The sequence below is a fragment of the Schistocerca nitens genome, chromosome 2 (assembly GCF_023898315.1).
Source record: "Schistocerca nitens isolate TAMUIC-IGC-003100 chromosome 2, iqSchNite1.1, whole genome shotgun sequence".
Lineage (NCBI taxonomy): Eukaryota > Metazoa > Arthropoda > Insecta > Orthoptera > Acrididae > Schistocerca > Schistocerca nitens.
In genome coordinates this window covers 684204661-684225607 of record NC_064615.1, presented here as the reverse complement: position 1 = coordinate 684225607, position 20947 = coordinate 684204661, and the positions used below count along the sequence as shown (strand labels likewise).

The 20947-nt window shown below is 43.3% G+C and overlaps 1 protein-coding gene across 1 annotated transcript in view; it reads right to left on the bottom strand.

Annotated features, from left to right (window-relative positions):
- LOC126236824 (glutamate receptor ionotropic, kainate 2-like) overlaps positions 1-20947 on the bottom strand; it is a 238785-nt gene that overhangs the window by 122454 nt on the left and 95384 nt on the right. The window contains exons 7-8 of the mRNA XM_049946424.1: positions 17164-17325; positions 11072-11227 (exon numbers count right to left, since the gene is read on the bottom strand). Coding sequence (XP_049802381.1) covers positions 11072-11227; positions 17164-17325 — 318 coding nt within the window. The remainder of the gene's footprint in view (positions 1-11071; positions 11228-17163; positions 17326-20947) is intronic.

Below are 20947 nucleotides of genomic sequence, written 5' to 3'. Positions count from 1 at the left end.
CCACACATAAATTCCAGTTTGTGACTTAGTGGCCAATTTGGTGGGAGTGCATACATAAATTGATCTAACCATGCACATGGATGTATGTCATTCTTAGAATTGCGGAAGATCTTAAATTTCCGAACAGTCAAAAAGTGTTTATAGTCAAAGTTTTCGCCTCGTGGCGACAAAGACCTACCGCGTCTGTCCCAGTTTGAATGTCGATTATTGTCAAGTTCGCGCGCCTGGCGCTCTCTTGTTGCATCCCGTAAATGAAACAAATTATTTTCTTCAAACCCTTCTGCTATCTGTGATTCCAAATTTCTTTTGCTGTCTTTTCCTACAATTTCCCCTTCAATTTGTTTGACTTGCTTTCGTAATGCCTCAACTTCCCTTTTAACACGTTCATTAAATTTTCCCTGATTTTCAACATGCTTATTTATGTTCTGGTACTCTTCGGTTTCTGCAAATGGTAATGGAGCTGTATCATCCGACTCTCTGTCCCCATGTAAACTAAGCTTTGGCAATTTATCTGAAATCTCCTCAACTCTTTCCGATAAGTCACCTATTTTTTCTTTCTGTTTATTTACGTCTTCCGTAAGTGTCGCGACTCGGGTTTCAGTATTAACACATTTGGTAGTTAACTGTTCATATTGTTGTGTTAGGTTATTTATTCTGTCATTTGGTACGGATTCCTCGATTCTCTCAAATATTTCTTCCTTATCGTGTGCACGTTGTAAATTTAACTCTGAAAATTTCTGTACTATCACGCGATCTCTTTCTTCCTGTTCTCTATCCTGTTCCCTTTGTCTAATCTCTACTGCAATTAATCTATTATTGTGAGAATTCAAAATCGGTTGTACTTCTTCTCTAATTTCTTTCTTTAATTCATCCTTCATATTTTTGAAACATGTCCCTATTCGTGAGTCTAACCGTGTTTCCATTGTTTCCATCTCTGTTTCTAGCCGTGTTGCCACCGTTTTCAATTCAGATCCTAACTGTGATCCCAATGAGTCTAACCGTGTTTCCATTGTTTCCCTATTTGTTTCTAACCGTGTTGCCAAAGTTCCCATCTCTGTTTTAATTGTTCCCATCTCAGTTTTTAATTCAGATCCTTGTGAGTCTAACCGTGTTTTTAATTCAGATCCCAAATTTAATATTATACCCATCAACTGCTCCATATGAACTAGTTCCAAATTCCTTTCGCCCCTAACATTTCCCATAAAACCAGCTTCCTTCGTCATAGCTGTAAGGCTATCTGTATTCAATACTATTCCAGAATCTTCTGTCGTTAATCTCGAATTCTGAAAATTTTCTGATTGAGAAAAATTTTGAAATGGTTCCGGACTATTTTCCCGACTTATTAAATTGTTTTCCGCTTCATTATTCATCATCCTGTTCTGCTGTGTTGGCGAGTTCGCCATGTCAACAATTTCGTTATTCTGACTATCCATCATTTTTGCCTTTTTCATCGATCGCGTAATCATTTACAAAACATACAAAACTCGTCACTATATGAACATTACACACAATGACACTTTATCTCCAACAATACCATTCACGCGAAATGTTTCCCTCAAACACGATTAATCGAACAATTGAAATAATAGCACTAATTGTCAAACCCGTAGACAAGACAACAGAAATGAAATTTTGCAAAATAAATACCATTAGAAGAATGACAATTACCAAATCTACACATGCAAAATAGACTACAATTACTAAACTACAAATTACTACAACAATACTACTGTCTACTATTTTTTACAATCAGAAGAATTCCAAGGGACGATCCGAAGCAGCGGTCGCCACGTGCATGGGGGCTTAATTAAAATAGAATGCAAATAATTTTAATTTTTTTGCTTTAGTAGCTGTCTGTCCGATTACGAAGTCTCGTAAACGGTTGGCCCTGACTAGTATTATTACGCTATCTGACTGCATAGAACAACAACAAAGAATGAAATGGAAATTTTCATTAACACAATTAATTAATTAAGTCCCCAGCAACTATAAAACCTACGAAACCAAAGCACAAGTGTAACTGTTCTGTGTGTGGAAGTATGACTCAACGTACGCATCTGGCACGGTTCTTCTTCAATAACACAAGAAATTTTAAATATCATTTATACTGAAGTAATTAAAGAAAATAGAAATACCATAATTACTCAAGAAAACCAGAATTACACTCTAATACAAGAACACAAGCCAGATGCTTTGTTGACTGAACCTGTAATGACGCATTATTTAAGACACTGAAATAATGAAAAAAAAACACGGAATATTTTACCTTCATATATATTGACGAAAAGCACTCTGATCATTACAGTATTTCCATTCGAACCATCTGCTGTCTAGCCCATCAAACAACTGCATAAAACATGGAACAACATCTCGACAAACACTGCCCACTAGCACATCTCAACACACACTGACTACTACGAGTCCTCGACAAGCACTGCCCACTACGACATCTCAATAATCACTGCCAGTGGAGGCGGCGGAACAATACTCTCTAGCGCGATCTCTGGCGCTGTGGCTCAGTGTAGCCACCTTTCAAGGTCTCAGTTTCCTTGTATCTTTAATGACTATTTAGGTATTGGATTTTATTACCGTTCTCGTACCGCTCTCAACGAAACTTACTGAATTTGATAAGATTATTTCCTTTCTGTGTTTTAACTGAATATCGTAGGATCACTTTCCATGTATTTGACATGTTATTTCTTGAATAAACGTTATTCACCATAATTCTCTATCGTCTACATCGATTAAAGAGACTACAATGGAACGCTAGTTACTAAATTATTCAACTTTTAATTTGTATTTTGTGTATTTTATTAACTCGCAGTTTTAACTGAGGCAAAAACTAGTTGACTGCATAAAAACAGCTACAAGTTACTATTTGCAGTGAATTAGCTGTGAGACATGAAAGCAGACATGCACAGCTCGACCTTATGACTACATCGAGCTATTCTTTTTAAACAGAGCAATGCATAGCCCATGTACCTAAAGTACGAGTAACGGCAGGTAAAGATGGAACTTGTTTGCTCACACGGGGTGCTGTTTGGAAGAGCAACTACACTAAAATTAATCCTTAGGTGGCTGTGCACGCGACCAAAAGAATTTTTTTTTTCAGAGAAATCTGTACACTTCCTGTGCACCGGAGGAATTGTGTTGAATGACAGGAGGCCTATGTCGAAAAATGACAGACTTGTGTTCCACTTTTGTTCAACAAAAAAATTTAAAAGATTAAAGGTTTTCGTGTGACTGCCCCTCGTACATTACTTACAGCAACCAAAAAGGAATGTGAAGTGGTAGTTGTCTATCGCTTTATTCCTGATAGCAACAATATTTTAGGTGTAAAAGGAGGGTAACGTACAAGACAGCTTCATTCTCACCACACCGTGTGAAGAGGGAACAGTGATTATTTTGTACGGTTACCCGATGGCATCGCTAATACATTGATCATATTCTTACACGATATGCTCCAATAACAGACGAAAGTAATAAAAAGAGCGCTTCAACGAGATACGACTAGTTTCAGTCATTGCACTATTAGCACAGTTCACAACATCCCGTGGCATGAGAAAAGTCTTCTATGGAAATTTTGTTCAGCTGATGGACACTACTCTCACGGTTGTCTCTTATAGCGTGAAAAATGAAGGGAAAATAGAAAAGTAATGATAAATCTCGTGAATAAAGAAATTTCTGCATTTCGTTACCTATTTGTGAAACAGAAACTGATGATTCGTTCTTTGTGTTTCAAATGGGGAACAGCGCATCGAAAGCGAAAAATAAACATTTAATGTTCAGGGAAAAGCTGTCAAAAACTCGCTGACTATGGGTAGCAAAAGTGTTGTAAAACACACTCAAATTTTACTATGTTCTTAGCATATTCGGGGCTGATAAGAATTGATAAATCGATGGTATGCAGGTGGTACTGTGGTGCCTCCTTGCGTGGAGCTGTCATAGATGGTGGTGTAAGTCCAGGGTGGGTGGAGCTCTATGTCTTAGGCGGGCACTGTGACTTTGGCCGCAGTGGTGCGCTGTGATATGGCTCCTAGCGGGGTCCTGCGGACGGGCTGTGGCGTACTTATCGACATGTCTGGTGCCCATGAGCTTCACGACTGCCGAAAAGGGAGCACTCCTTGTTAAGGTATTAGTTACAATAAAAACATAAGTATTCCTATTACTGGACTTTAACTTAGGAGAATAAGGGCGGTGGTATGCGGGAGTGTCAGAAGGCCCTTTCCACCCTGCTGTTTGTTTAAATATACTCCTGGAAATTGAAATAAGAACACCGTGAATTCATTGTCCCAGGAAGGGGAAACTTTATTGACACATTCCTGGGGTCAGATACATCACATGATCACACTGACAGAACCACAGGCACATAGACACAGGCAACAGAGCATGCACAATGTCGGCACTAGTACAGTGTATATCCACCTTTCGCAGCAATGCAGGCTGCTATTCTCCCATGGAGACGATCGTAGAGATGCTGGATGTAGTCCTGTGGAACGGCTTGCCATGCCATTTCCACCTGGCGCCTCAGTTGGACCAGCGTTCGTGCTGGACGTGCAGACCGCGTGAGACGACGCTTCATCCAGTCCCAAACATGCTCAATGGGGGACAGATCCGGAGATCTTGCTGGCCAGGGTAGTTGACTTACACCTTCTAGAGCACGTTGGGTGGCACGGGATACATGCGGACGTGCATTGTCCTGTTGGAACAGCAAGTTCCCTTGCCGGTCTAGGAATGGTAGAACGATGGGTTCGATGACGGTTTGGATGTACCGTGCACTATTCAGTGTCCCCTCGACGATCACCAGTGGTGTACGGCCAGTGTAGGAGATCGCTCCCCACACCATGATGCCGGGTGTTGGCCCTGTGTGCCTCGGTCGTATGCAGTCCTGATTGTGGCGCTCACCTGCACGGCGCCAAACGCGCATACGACCATCATTGGCACCAAGGCAGAAGCGACTCTCATCGCTGAAGACGACACGTCTCCATTCGTCCCTCCATTCACGCCTGTCGCGACACCACTGGAGGCGGGCTGCACGATGTTGGGGCGTGAGCGGAAGACGGCCTAACGGTGTGCGGGACCGTAGCCCAGCTTCATGGAGACGGTTGCGAATGTTCCTCGCCGATACCCCAGGAGCAACAGTGTCCGTAATTTGCTGGGACGTGGCGGTGCGGTCCCCTACGGCACTGCGTAGGATCCTACGGTCTTGGCGTGCATCCGTGCGTCGCTGCGGTCCGGTCCCAGGTCGACGGGCACCTTCCGCCGACCACTGGCGACAACATCGATGTACTGTGGAGACCTCACGCCCCACGTGTTGAGCAATTCGGCGGTACGTCCACCCGGCCTCCCGCATGCCCACTATAAGCCCTCGCTCAAAGTCCGTCAACTGCACATACGGTTCACGTCCACGCTGTCGCGGCATGCTACCAGTGTTAAAGACTGCGATGGAGCTCCGTATGCCACGGCAAACTGGCTGTCACTGACGGCGGCGGTGCACAAATGCTGCGCAGCTAGCGCCATTCGACGACCAACACCGCGGTTCCTGGTGTGTCCGCTGTGCCGTGCGTGTGATCATTGCTTGTACAGCCCTCTCGCAGTGTCGGGAGCAAGTATGGTGGGTCTGACACACCGGTGTCAATGTGTTTTTTTTTTTCCATTTCCAGGAGTGTAAAAACCCATCCAAACTTAGAGTATGCCGTGACCATACACCTCTGAGTGAATAGTAGCTTGAGTCAAAAACATAGCAATTAGGTCAACGGACAGGCCCGGAGATACACAAACATTCTTTGTCCCTGACGTCATTGTGCCAGTATTCCAGAACTCAGACTCTCACGACATACAGCCTGTCCCAGTATGGTCTGGTCGCCGCTTTCGATTGTCACCTTGTATTCCAGGTTACCAACTTGGGTTTCTGACCTCATAGTAGAGCCATGACATTATCTCAAGATAATGGGACAGAATGTCAGGATTCCACACTTTTATAACAGCCCGACGAGTATGAGCTGTATTTTGACGTCATAAAGGTGTGCCACTATGCCACAGTCGCCATGATCGATCGCTATCTTACATTCCAGGTCAGCCATCTTGGATTATGACGTCACTGGTCCTTGTATTTCAGGTTTTTGATTGTGACATAGAGCCAGGACCAGATTCCAAGTCAGCCAGGATGACAATGTATCATCTTGGATTTCCCGCCAATTCATATTTAGGATAACAATCTTCCTTCCAAAGAAAACACACTATTGCAATTGGACTATGTTTTGAATGTCACGCGAAGTTTTTAATTTCCTGCCAGAATCTGAATTCCCGACATTTGATATTTAGGGCAATCGGCCTCTGTCAGATGGGGGAGGCGTAAGGGGTGGGTAAATCCCTTGACTCATCAATAAAAATGCTCTAAGCACTATGGGACTTAATATTTGAGGTCATCAGTCCCCTAGACTTAGAACTACTTAAACGTAACTAACCTGGACATCACACACATCCATGCCCGAGGCAGGATTCGAACCTGCGACCGCACCAGCAGCGCGGTTCGAGACTGAAGCGCCTAGGACCGCTCCGCCACAGTGGCCGGCCTCGTCGGTAACATCATCGTTGTCACCGTCAACACTTCGGGCCAGAACTGTTCTTGTTATACCACTTTCAGTCTCGTGGAGGACAGTTGTCATAATGTTTTGCTTCATACACGTATTTGAACACAATGACTAACTAATTTTCATCAGATTAAATAGTTTTCATCAGATTCACTCGCTGATCAATAATGCTTCACGTTTTTTTCATTTTCTTACATTTTATTTTTCTTTGTTACCTGAAAGGATCGTGAAATTACTGAATTCGAGTTTCTGAAATTTGTCGTAAAACCGAGATGCCACAATTACGTCTTCTCTGTAAAGGCTAACAAAAGTCTAGGCTTCTCCATCGTTTGTATCGTTTATTTGTGGGCTTTGTCAGAGATCCACCGCAATTGTGTACTTATTCATAGCTGTTATGCTGCTCTAAAACCTTGGGTATAGCTTTTCCTGAAGGTCCAATGTCTTTATAGCGAGAAGTCAACGTTATAACATAGTTGCATTGGTATTCGTGAACTTTACTGCATGTTCGTCATAGAACAACACACTGCAGCAGCGTTAATGACAAAACATTTATTTCTCAATTCGGCCCAGAACCACACCACACGAAAAGGCTGCAACTACGTAGACATCTGTTTGTGAAAATTGCGGCACCAAGAAGGAGACGTATGATTACACTGAAATTCATTCCACAGATTAGGGACAAGACAATAAACAAATGATTAGAGTTACGGAACTGTGCATGCACTTTCACCGTGAGAATTCAGTACGGTGTGAAGCTGTACCATGCTGCAATCAGAGCAGAGTGAGGTGTTGGTGGTTTTTGGTCACGCTACGTTGTGGCGTAGAATGAAAGAGAGCCTGGATATGCGGCTGGCGAACAGAATACCACTGTGTAGGAGTGTCCAGAAGCACTGACAGTGGTTGCAGGCGGACGAAGACGAAAAAGTTATCATCAGATCATATCCCAGACAAGTTCGATGCCGCGCGGGATTAGCCGAGCGGTCAGGGGCGCTGCAGTCATGGACTGTCCGGCTGGTCACAGCGGAGGTTCGAGTCCTCCCTCGGGCATGGGTGTGTTCGTTTGTCCTTAGGATAGTTTAGGTGAAGTAGTGTGTAAGCCTAGGGAGTGATGACCTTAGCAGTTAAGTCCCATAAGATTTCACACACATTTGAACAAGTTCGATGGGCGACATGTCGGGCGAACGTGCAGACCAGGGAAGCAGTGTTACCAGTCATTCTTCGAAGGAATCTTGTATATTCCACATCACATATGACCGGTCATTATTCCGCTGAAATGAGACACGTGCCTGCAGTGGGGATAGAGTCTCGAGTTCTAAAGCCTCCTTGATGTAGCAGTTACTATTCAGATTGCCTTCAATAGGTGCGAGACGAGATCGCTTGCTATAGCCAATGGTGCCCCAAAACATCACATTTGACGTTTGTCCACTATGCCGCTCAGCAATGCTGTTACCCCTATTGTCTTCTTCACGGTAGCATCTAACACGTACAGAGCCATCACAGTTTGAACTATTGATGTGGGTGGGACTCGTCCGAGAACACTACATTTTCTCACTGAGCACGCCAGCGACGGTGTTTACCTGTCCACCGCAGTGTGAGGTGTTGGTGGTTTTTGGTCAACGGCATGCGTACCACCAGTCCAGCCCACAGCCAATGGCATCGAATCGTCGACTCAGACATGTCCACGGCAGCTGTAGTACCGCGACGTTGAGCCAACACTGTGGGGGAAGCTGCTCTGTCGGTACGGCCATGGGGCAAGATGACGGTAATCCGCACTGGGATCATATTTTGTGGCCCAGTAGTCACTGGTCGCTGTGTCTGTCTCCTTCCACTGGCTCCACACACGCACCACTATCGCACCTGTGTGCCCTGTATCTACTGCAATGTCTCAGTACGACAAACACGTTACCTGGAGACCAGTCACTCTGCTCCATAAGGGCTCAGCCCCATGCTGATATTGGGACCCTTGACACTGACGATGAGTACTGGTATCTGCTCTGCACGTTTCCACTTAGTTTGAGGGATCTGCAATGACTGAGGGTCACACTGCGAGGTACGGTGTCACGAAGGAGGGCGCTGCAGGGCCTACATGCACGTTATCTCTCTGCAATCTCAGTCACTTGTTATGGTTTCACTGATCGGATACTGTGTTTCAATAAATACATAGCACAAATACGTACAACCAGGGGTACTGGCGAACTACATGGCATTGACATACAGCACCTGCCCTCCCATGGAGACGTACAAAGGCCAATAATTCAGCCATATCTGAGCGTAGCGTCTCCTCGGGACATTCCGTCGATTATACTGGCACGAAAATCTTATCCATGATGAAATCCTTCAAGGATTCGATTATTAATGGATCTGTGAACATTTTTTTGGTGGAAGATACAAAGCTTCAATTTTTTCACAGACACTCAATTTCACGCCTAGTGTAAAGTCAAGCAACAGCTAATTTTAGTGATTTTACCACCTACTTTTATCTCCGCATGCACCTGCGCATTACAGATGAGCAGCATTCAACAGAGTGCACTAAATCCAACAGATGTCAGTCACGTATATGGGCCACTGCTCAACCTTGTGGTATAAACATAGTGGTTCGCGTCAGAAATCAGCAGTTGTAAAATTTATCTGATGATAGCTGTCTGGCTCTAGCCGAAATATCGTGGTTAGGAATTGGCATCATCCGGTTGCAATTCCGAAATCTCATAGAATGCGTCTCATACAGCTCGCTAAATTATCTTTCTTTGGTATCTTGGCAGCAGCACGAAGTCCTGTAGCCGTTTGATGTTCTGGTGTTTTGTCTTCAATGCATGAGTTTTCCGTGTCCTCGGGATGAACACTATTCAAACAACTTACGAGAATGTAGATTCGTAAATTCTAATACAACCGCCAATATTTCGATAGGTGAACACCCCGTCATTTTCAAGGCACCAATGCCATGGCAGAGTGCTATGCAAGGACATTTAAAGCATCGGTATTCGGGGCTACGCCGACGAAGAACCAAGAACGTCGTGTACAGAAAGACAACACACACACACTGGCGCCAACACACAGTCAAGAATGACCAACGTCATAAGCTATCGATAGTGAATATTAATTACTAACTGGTGTCTAAGTAATATTAAAACTCTCCCGTTGCTGTGTGATCAGGCAGAGAGATGTATTCTAAACAGAATTTAAGTAAGAACCTCCGTCTCTGAGTATAAAATTACCTGCTAATTTAATCTTAATTGCTTCCTTAGCGAACTCTTCAAATAGCTGTAAGTGGACGTCAGAATCTCTGTGTTGTTATAGTGCATACGATGGCGGGTACCAAGGGAGTATTCTTCAACAACAAATTTGCTCGGCTCTTGCAAGTGTGTGTGTGACGCTTATGCTCTATGCACTGGTCCTCCACGGTCCTGATGGTCTGACGAATGCACGAAAAGCCACAACTGCAAGGAATTCGGCAAACAGACTGTGGTGTCACCGCCAGACACCACACTTGCTAGGTGGTAGCCTTTAAATCGGCCGCGGTCCGTTAGTGTACGTCGGACCCGCGTGTCGCCACTATCAGTGATTGCAGACCGAGCGCCGTCACACGGCAGGTCTAGTCTAGAAAGACTCCCAAGCACTCGCCCCAGGTGTACAGCCGACTTTGTTAGCGATGGTTCACTGACCACATACGCTCTCATTTGCCGAGATGACAGTTTAGCACAGCCTTCAGCTACGTCATTTGCTACGACCTAGCAAGGAACCATATTCAGTTACTATTGATATTAATATTGTGACTCATGTACCGTCAAGAGCGACGTTCATCATTAATGGATTAAAGTTAAGCACCAAACTAGCTACGTCCGCTTTCTGAATTCTAATTCCTTGTTATGTTCCAGACCTCACGTCAGTATAGTTCTTCCCTCCTCGCGCCAGCCTGCGTGAGCTAAAACGCGTACATTTCGGCCTCCTCTAGTGACACGGTGTTGGCTCTTCGGCCAACACTTCACGGACCTCTAAACCAAGATTATACTTTATAGACAATATACGGTAGTCGAAAGACATAATTCACGTGCGTTTCCGCAGAATTCGACCAACCTTGTTGGAAATGCTACCTGCGTAAGGCAAAAATGCCGTTGAAATATGTACACCTCGTTATTTTCACCATTTACACGATTCACGGTAGGTGGATTGCGCAACGTGTGTCTCAGCACTCTTTTCACTATAATTGTTCTGGCGAAGGGTTACTTCGAGGCTGAAATTGATGGTCTCAGATGACGTGGGCAAGGTACGGAGTAACCCTTCTCAATGAGTCGGATGGTGACAGTTATGGTGCTGGATGCGCTCTCCCGTTGCATTATGCCCCAAAAATGAGGGAGTGCTCATTATCGGCGGTTGTCTAAGACATCATCCGGGTACATTCCCGTAAGCTCCTTGAACATTTTATATGCCCAGAGACTCACGTTTCAGGATGCATGGTACTTGTGACGCTGGCGCCTACTCACGTCGCGGATGAAGTCCCTCACGCTGATGCCGTGGTCCCAGACGGCCTCCTCGTCCAGGCAGCTGAGCGGCCAGGTTCGCAGGCGACCGATGGTGCTGGTCTGGAACAGCGCCGCGGCCAGCACGCGGACGGCGTCGTACGTCAGCGCTGACTCCACCTGCAACCCAACCGTGGGGAAAGCTCTGCTTTGATCAAGATGAGCCATCATTGATGTGGATGTGGGGCTGCGGCTGGTCATAAAATTGAAGGAGTAAGAAATACCAGCAGTGGTGCTTTTTATGAAATTCCCAAAGAAAACGGGTGTTGACAGATGTGAAAATTACCGAACTATCAGTTTAATAAGAAACGGCTGCAAAATACGAACACGAAATCTTTATAGACGAATGGAAAAACTGGTAGAAGCCGACCTCGGGGAAGATCAGTTTGGATTCCGTAGAAATGTTGGAACACGTGAGGCAATACTGACCCTACGACTTATCAAAATAGATTAAGGAACGGCAAACATTACGTTTCTAGCATTTGTAGACTTAGAGAAAGCTTTTGACAAAGTTGACTGGAATACTCTCGAATTCTGAAGGGGGCAGGGGTAAAATACAGGGAGCGAAAGGCTATTTACAATTTGTACAGAAACCAGATGACTGTTATAAGAGCCGAGGGGCATGAAAGGGAAGCAGTGGTTGGGAAGGGAGTGAGACAGAGTTGTAGCCTATCCTCGATGTTATTCAGTCTGTATTTTGAGCAAACAGTAAAGGAAAAGAAAAATTCGGAGTAGGAATTAAAATCCATGGAGAAGAAATAAAAACTTTGAGATTCGCCGATGACATTGTAATTCTATTTGAGACAGCAAAGGACCTGGAGGAGCAGCTGAATGGACAATATTTTGAAAGGAGGATATGAACATCAACAAAAGCAAAACAAGGATAATGGAATGTAGCCGAATTAAATCGGCTGATGCTGCGGGAATTAGATTGGAAATGAGACGCTTAAAGCAGTAAATGAGTATTGCTATTTGGGGAGCAAAATAACTGATGATGGTCGAAGTAGAGAGGATATAAAATGTAGACTGGCAATGGCAAGGAAAGCGTTTCTGAAGAAGAGAAATTTGTTAACATCAAGTATAGATTTAAGTGTCAGGAATTCGTATCTGAAAGTATTTGTATGGAGTGTAGCCATGTATACGGACGTGCTTCATGTGGAAGGTGGTTGGAGTAACTAACCACCTTCTACATGGAGCACGTCCTTATCTCACCACTGACTTCTAGTATCAGCCGCACGCAGTTGACGTCAGCAAGTGTATGGGCCTGAAGATGACATTGTTACAACGTTGAAACTAGTTGCCAAAATAAAATCGACACCTTAAATACAGCTGGAGGAATTTCTTCATTTTTAATATAAATTATTAATTTTGTGTGGCAATTAATTATGAGCACTTCGCGGGCAGTGGGCACGCGGTTTAATCATTTGTCAGCCATTATCTTCTGTAAGTTGTCTCCCTTCGATACACCGGAGTGCCGTGAAATTAAATGACTTATAGTATTTTGAAGAAGGAACGGGAGCATATAAATCCCCTACGAAGATTTATAAGTCACTCACCGAATGAAAACGTAAAGTGTTCCTTTCCGAATTTTGACAACAGTAGTCTCTCTGCAGAGACCATGATTTATCTTCTTCCTTCGTTACATTTTATTATTAATCCATAACAAATCAATATAACATTTGACATGCCCTGTCTGTGCTACACACAGCACTGTAATATCCTTAACACGTCACACGAAATGGCTACATGAATAGAGTGACAAGACATAACAGTGTGACTTGAAACATTGTTATCTTCGATGACTAATATATCTGTTTTCACCTAAAGGGGAAGAAACTGAATAGAAGCAAGGTTAAAATACTGGTAAATCCTGAGATTAAAGAATATTGTGCTACGAAGAGAGAGTATCTAACTCAAAGGACGACCTGTAGTCAACAGATGAAGCATCATTCTCATCAGTGTTATCGAAACAACAAAATGGTAATCCCAACGAATTAAAAATAAAAACAGAAAAAGAATATCCTTAATTAGACACCCCTTTTGCAAACCATCTGAATATTTGGATTCAAGGATTGAAAAATTCTGTTAGCTACATGGCAAACAGTAGTTTTTATTGTAAAGTTGCCTTACAACTGACGTTGTGTTGTAAGAAGGACAGTATATTAACAAATTTAGCCAATTACGTTCTTTGAAAAATACCCATGTAAGCAAGTTGAAAGGGAAGCAGTGGTTGGGAAAGGAGTGAGACAGGGTTGTAGCCTCTCCCCGATGTTATTCAATCTGTATATTGAGCAAGCAGTAAAGGAAACAAGAAAAATTCGGAGTAGGTATTAAAATTCATGGAGAAGAAGCAAAAACTTTGAGGTTCGCCGATGACATTGTAATTCTGTCAGAGACAGCAAAGGACTTGGAAGAGCAGTTGAACGGAATGGACAGTGTCTTGAAAGGAGGATATAAGATGAACATCAACAAAAGCAAAACGAGGATAATGGAATGTAGTCAAATTAAATCGGGTGATGCTGAGGGGATTAGATTAGGAAATGAGACACTTAAAGTAGTAAAGGAGTTTTGCTATTTAGGGAGCAAAATAACTGATGATGGTCGAAGTAGAGAGGATATAAAATGTAGACTGGCAATGGCAAGGAAATCGTTTCTGAAGAAGAGAAATTTGTTAACATCGAGTATAGATTTAAGTGTCAGGAAGTCGTTTCTGAAAGTATTTGTATGGAGTGTAGCCATGTATGGAAGTGAAACATGGACGATAACCAGTTTGGACAAGAAGAGAATAGAAGCTTTGGAAATGTGGTGCTACAGAATAATGCTGAAGATAAGGTGGGTAGATCACGTAACTAATGAGGAGGTATTGAATAGGATTGGGGAGAAGAGAAGTTTGTGGCACAACTTGACTAGAAGAAGGGATCGGTTGGTTGGACATGTTTTGAGGCATCAAGGGATCACAAATTTAGCATTGGAGGGCAGCGTGGAGGGTAAAAATCGTAGAGGGAGACCAAGAGATCAATACACTAAGCAGATTCAGAAGGATGTAGGTTGCAGTAGGTACTGGGAGATGAAGAAGCTTGCACAGGATAGAGTAGCATGGAGAGCTGCATCAAACCAGTCTCAGGACTGAAGACCACAACAACAACAATAAGCAAGTTGACATCAAGGTACCAATAGGTCAACAACAACTCTTTAATACGACTGAGACAAAACCAGTTTTTATTAAAGTAGCACATTTCTCCCTCATTTTCGAGGTAAGCTTTACCTGGCAGAAGCACAAATATCATTAGGCAGTATAGTGATAGTTTTTGATAATACAGCATAAAGATTGTAGTACGATTTTTTTAAAATGATTTGCTTGTATTTTGTAAATGTATACTTTAACTAGTTCCGCATGCCTGAAGGTTATTCTTCTTGATGGAATCTTCAGAACACGATACATGAACGAATTTCAGTAACCTCTGTCGTACAGGACATGGTCTCAGCACCATTTACGTCGTGTAACACTTTCTTGGAGTAAACAGAAATTCAGAGTAGTCAACTTTCCACAAGCATTTAGCTTTTCATTGAAGAAGCAAGTTGCTCAAGCGGATGAATGAACTGTCTCATGACTCGTGTCGGATTACCTACTCAGCAGTTAACGATATCACTCAATGAGTAGTGAGTTTCGTGTATTAATACTCACTGCTAACAGACTCTTGGTTGGAAAAATGGATGCCGTAATTACTTTAGACTATATGGTCTTCAGTGTCACCCTTCGAAGGACATAATTCGAGTATCCATGCTATGAAAGGATAGGTATCAGACCAGGACAACAAGGATGGAGATACGATGGAGTACAGTTCCTGTATACCAACCTACGCGCCAATATTATGAGTTAAATCAATAGGTCTCAACGACTTCCGACGGAATGAGGGTAAGACACTATTGTCCGTTGGTCGTCTGCGGCCCCTTGGTGCTAACCCACGAGCAAGTTATGTATCAGAACCAGGCTACACCCTGTGTCTTCATTTCAGTTACGTAATAACTGTTAGCCACAGACACAAAACGACTATATACACTCCTGGAAATTGAAATAAGAACACCGTGAATTCATTGTCCCAGGAAGGGGAAACTTTATTGACACATTCCTGGGGTCAGATACATCACATGATCACACTGACAGAACCACAGGCACATAGACACAGGCAACAGAGCATGCACAATGTCGGCACTAGTACAGTGTATATCCACCTTTCGCAGCAATGCAGGCTGCTATTCTCCCATGGAGACGATCGTAGAGATGCTGGATGTAGTCCTGTGGAACGGCTTGCCATGCCATTTCCACCTGGCGCCTCAGTTGGACCAGCGTTCGTGCTGGACGTGCAGACTGCGTGAGACGACGCTTCATCCAGTCCCAAACATGCTCAATGGGGGACAGATCCGGAGATCTTGGTGGCCAGGGTAGTTGACTTACACCTTCTAGAGCACGTTGGGTGGCACGGGATACATGCGGACGTGCATTGTCCTGTTGGAACAGCAAGTTCCCTTGCCGGTCTAGGAATGGTAGAACGATGGGTTCGATGACGGTTTGGATGTACCGTGCACTATTCAGTGTCCCCTCGACGATCACCAGTGGTGTACGGCCAGTGTAGGAGATCGCTCCCCACACCATGATGCCGGGTGTTGGCCCTGTGTGCCTCGGTCGTATGCAGTCCTGATTGTGGCGCTCACCTGCACGGCGCCAAACACGCATACGGCCATCATTGGCACCAAGGCAGAAGCGACTCTCATCGCTGAAGACGACACGTCTCCATTCGTCCCTCCATTCACGCCTGTCGCGACACCACTGGAGGCGGGCTGCACGATGTTGGGGCGTGAGCGGAAGACGGCCTAACGGTGTGCGGGACCGTAGCCCAGCTTCATGGAGACGGTTGCGAATGTTCCTCGCCGATACCCTAGGAGCAACAGTGTCCGTAATTTGCTAGGAAGTGGCGGTGCGGTCCCCTACGGCACTGCGTAGGATCCTACGGTCTTGGCGTGCATCCGTGCGTCGCTGCGGTCCGGTCCCAGGTCGACGGGCACGTGCACCTTCCGCCGACCACTGGCGACAATATCGATGTACTGTGGAGACCTCACGCCCCACGTGTTGAGCAATTCGGCGGTACGTCCACCCGGCCTCCCGCATGCCCACTATACGCCCTCGCTCAAAGTCCGTCAACTGCACATACGGTTCACGTCCACGCTGTCGCGGCATGCTACCAGTGTTAAAGACTGCGATGGAGCTCCGTATGCCACGGCAAACTGGCTGACACTGACGGCGGCGGTGCACAAATGCTGCGCAGCTAGCGCCATTCGACGGCCAACACCGCGGTTCCTGGTGTGTCCGCTGTGGCGTGCGTGTGATCATTGCTTGTACAGCCCTCTCGCAGTGTCGGGAGCAAGTATGGTGGGTCTAACACACCGGTGTCAATGTGTTCTTTTTTCCATTTCCAGGAGTGTATTCCACAAACACTCATAACAACTGTCCGCATAATACAGCTTCACAGCTGTTGTATAATTCACAAGTAGGAAGGGGGCAATAACAAACTATCTCTACTACGAAATCATCTGGGAAGCGCTGTATCCTGCCTCACATTCTAATCACGCTCAGCGACGGACACTAATACTCAAAAAACCATATCTGATCGACAAGGTACACCGATCCAGTAACAAACATCTGTCATAGAGCAGGGACGAGTTATGTTACCACAGCTTTAAAACTGCAGGTACCGAAACACAGATTGTTACCCTTATACTGATTACCACATACATGTACTGCATAACACTCAAAATTTAGTTTTTGCAATGCGGTTCAGCAGTATCATGCCATCGTTCCTAACTAAATTTACTTGTGGAAGCAAGAATACGACACTGAGATTAACTACAATGAATGTGGCTTCAAGGCAGAAATTTGTTAGATTATTATCGGCAACTTCCATACATCACTTAATTTAAATTGCTGTTCGTTCTATTAATGAAATAGAATAAACAGACAACGATGCTTAACTGAGGAGTTCAGCAAGGATCAAACATACCCGCATCGTATGCGGAGTGATTGTGACAGGAGTTTTATTCCAACGGTATTCGAAGTCTTGCATCGTCTTCAGAACGGCTTCGCTGTCAGGCTGGATGAGTCGCAGTGTTGTGATGTTGGTACCACTGAGACGAAACTGAGTCAAATCCAAAGTGTGCGCATCCTGTCAACATAAAATCATAACATCTTGCGTATTTATAAGGAAAATATATGAGGGCTATTTGTCTGTTTCAAAGAGACATTAACGTTTCAAAACATCGAACTATGGATATATAGCCCTGACAGAAATTTAAAGTGATCTTGTAGAAAATAATATTGTAGTTAGCAGAATCTGGTTTTCTTGAATTTTATAATTTTGTTATCTTAATTTTTAGTGGAAAACAGTAAAGAAGGAACTAATGAACAATTAACTTTATATCAAGCAAATCTGTGAAGTATGTAAAGTTCGTATTACCAACTACTTTCAGTTTCAACTACAAAAATTTCGAGAGAACTACAAATTAGCACCGGATACACATACTAACTGTAAGGTTTGTATTCGACTTATATCTTCTAGAATATGAACTGAAATGTGAATAAGGACGTGTGCCTTTGAGTTCTTGTACCGTAGAAGGGCAAAAATCTTTCGTTTATTGTTGCACAAAGTTAAAAAAAAACTGATCGGAGTTTCTACATAGTAGTACCAAGGGTAAATGAAATACGTAGTCCAAAACACACGGTTGGCTATGCTATCAGAAATAACAGAAATCATCATGTTAGTAGAATTTGTAGAGAATAACGAAAACTGAATGCACGTGGATAAAACGGTAAATTCGCATATGGTCTCATAGATAGAATCAAGTCATAAAAAGGAGTTTATAGCAACTGTTTAGTTCCTTGTAGTTTTCACAGACACAAAGAACTTTCTGGTGCTATTAATTTCACTCCATTTCACTAAGAACTTGGCAACTAGTGGTAACAATTCATGCTTTTAAGTGTCTCTGATTACTGATTCTCTGATTATTATTAGCAGTATTGAATAACAAAGATATTTCTGATACTGCACAAATGCTTTCCAGAGAGCACTAAATTATGAAGGAATTATGTTGGTTGGAGTCTGTTGGTAAAACGGCGATAGAATCCTACAAAATGGTTTTGTTCGCGATGATAATTTTGTGGTTAAAAGCAGTAACTAACTCTCATTGGTCACTGAAAGGAATGAACAAATACATGACAAATTCTTCCTATACACAACACACTTCTATTAGTTTAATATTCTTGAAGCACCATTTAGATGACCAAGCTATGAAGGTGAACGGAAAGAATATGTATATTCTGTACAATGACAATAATTTTCAGAACTTTAGAAACCAAAGGAAGGTTAAAGTATTTGGTAAAGGAATCAAACAAAGTCAAACGAGATACAGTAGAGGTATCGGAAATTCGATGAAAAGAAGAAAATCAAACACAGTTTCACACGAGGATATTTGTTTCATTAAAAAGGATAGTCAGCTATGGTCTTAGTCGTAAACTAGACGATAAAAACTATATTAAAGGCATCTCTATCAGAAAAATAATATTCTGAAATGTGTAAGTCAGATGTTCGGCTGGTACGTTTCATCTTTCTCTGTTATTGCTCCGAATTACATAAATCTGTATGAGGCTGTCAAGGGTAATGATGTCCACCTGGATAGTTATGTGTGTAAAAGATCCACTTCTGGTACAAGTACAGTGAGTCCAGAAAGTATTCGTCTAGTTGTAATTAAAAAAAAAAACTAAGTATATGTCACGTGAAAGGAAGGGAACATAAAATGTGAACATCCAGTCATATGCAACGAACTTTGGTAAGTCATTTTTATTGATGGACAAGGAAATAAATACAGCCACAGCGATAACAAATTCGACAAAATGGAGAATTTATTTAAGGGCTACTTCAAAAAGTATTCGTCTACTCATTTTTTTAATTTACAATCTGAAAATATGATTTCAGTTACAAAAATTAATATTTATTGGGGTTTCCCTTTGCAGCTATCACTGCTTGTAGTCTTCTGGGCATCGACTTGACCAAGTTTGCCGTCAGAGAGGCTGGAATTTTGTCCCATTCGTCTTGAAGTGCTTCTTTTAAGAAATGTGTCTTTTCCTGATACTATCTTCCAGTACTTTCCAAAGGATTAATGTCTGGGCTCTGAGGAGGGGTGTTCAGTTATTTTGGGGTATTGCACAGGAGCCACAGCCTTGTATATAGAGCCATATGCTTTGGGTCGTTATCTTGTTGAAAAATGTAATTTCCTTGCAGATCCAATTTTTTGACGCTAGGATTCAGGTGGTCCTTTAAAATGTTGATATACATATGGTGATCCATTGTACCTTCTAAGAAATGTAATTTTCCAACACCTGCAGCACTCATACAGCCCCTCACCACCAGGGAGCCACCACTGTGTTTAACCGTTGGCACAAGATTGCGTGGAAACATCTCCGCATTGTTCTTACGCCACACCATTCGACTGCCACCCGACCCGAATACGTTACATTTACTCTCATAAGAAAATATTACTCTATTTCAGAAGTCTTCCTTTTTGAATCTGTGTTACATCGCAAAATGAAGACGTTTCTTTCGGTTCTGTTCACTGACCCAAAATTTCTTGTGCGTTACCCATACATTTTGAAGGTATTTCTGATTGTGTTGGGATATATCTTCTTTCCCCTAGACTCTAACTTCCCAGCCAACTTAGAAGCGCTGATTTTAGGTTTCTTCTTCATTCCCCTCATGATAAGTCTCACGTCTGCGTCAGTCAAAGTGTGAGGTCGTCCGGTACGTGGTTGGTTTCTTAATGATTTTGTTGCGCAAAATCGATCTATTATCACTGAACCGTCGATCTAGGTCTACCGACTACTTTAGCAATCTCGTAAGAAGATTTGTACTCATTATGTAAGCACAGAATAAGTTTCCTTTCGATCAGCATCGTCTCACTACCTTTACGACCCATGGCGCTAACTGCACTGCATCGGCGCCGTTCAGAATCACTCTATTGTGACTCTATTGTGTGCCGTGGATCAGCGTTGCAGTTTAATCACTGCGAGTAGAATTTCGGCATATTCAGATGATGGACGAATACTTTATGAACTAACTCTTGTATTATATTTTCTATTTTGTTAAACTTGCTGTCGATTTGGATGTATGTCTTTCCTTGCCTTGCTTTTCAACAAAAATGACTTGCCGAGGTACTTCTTACATGACTGGCTCTTTAGAGTTTGTATACATTTCTTTTCATGTTACACAGACTTTGTTTCCTTAAGATATGCAGCTAGACGAATACTTTTTGGACTCACTGTAGGTGCACTGGCACTGGATGGAATCCGCCCGGCAGATTAACGACGAGGGTCGGTGTGGCAGCCAGCATGGATGTGGTTTTTAAGCGGTTTTCCACTTACCACTACGTGAATAGCGGGCTGGTACCCAAGCTCCACCTCAGTTACACGATTCGCAAAACAATTAGATAACCTTCGCTCACTTTCACATGTATAAGACAACACCCAAATAGTCGGGGTACACACGTCCCAGTGAGTAATGGGAAGGCGACAGGAAGGGCATCTGGCCACCACTTCAACTAACTATCCGAAATACAAAAATTACCTTGCTGACCCTGCTAAAAGAACATCTCGGGGATGCGTTTTTCGCTGAAAACCCTTCCAAAAAACTTTGACGGAGACGTGCTGGGCAAAATATAGCTACTCACCACTTTCACACCGGGAAGGTGTGTGGCAATTACTGTTAAAGATGTTTTTAATTTTTGTGAGTGCCATCT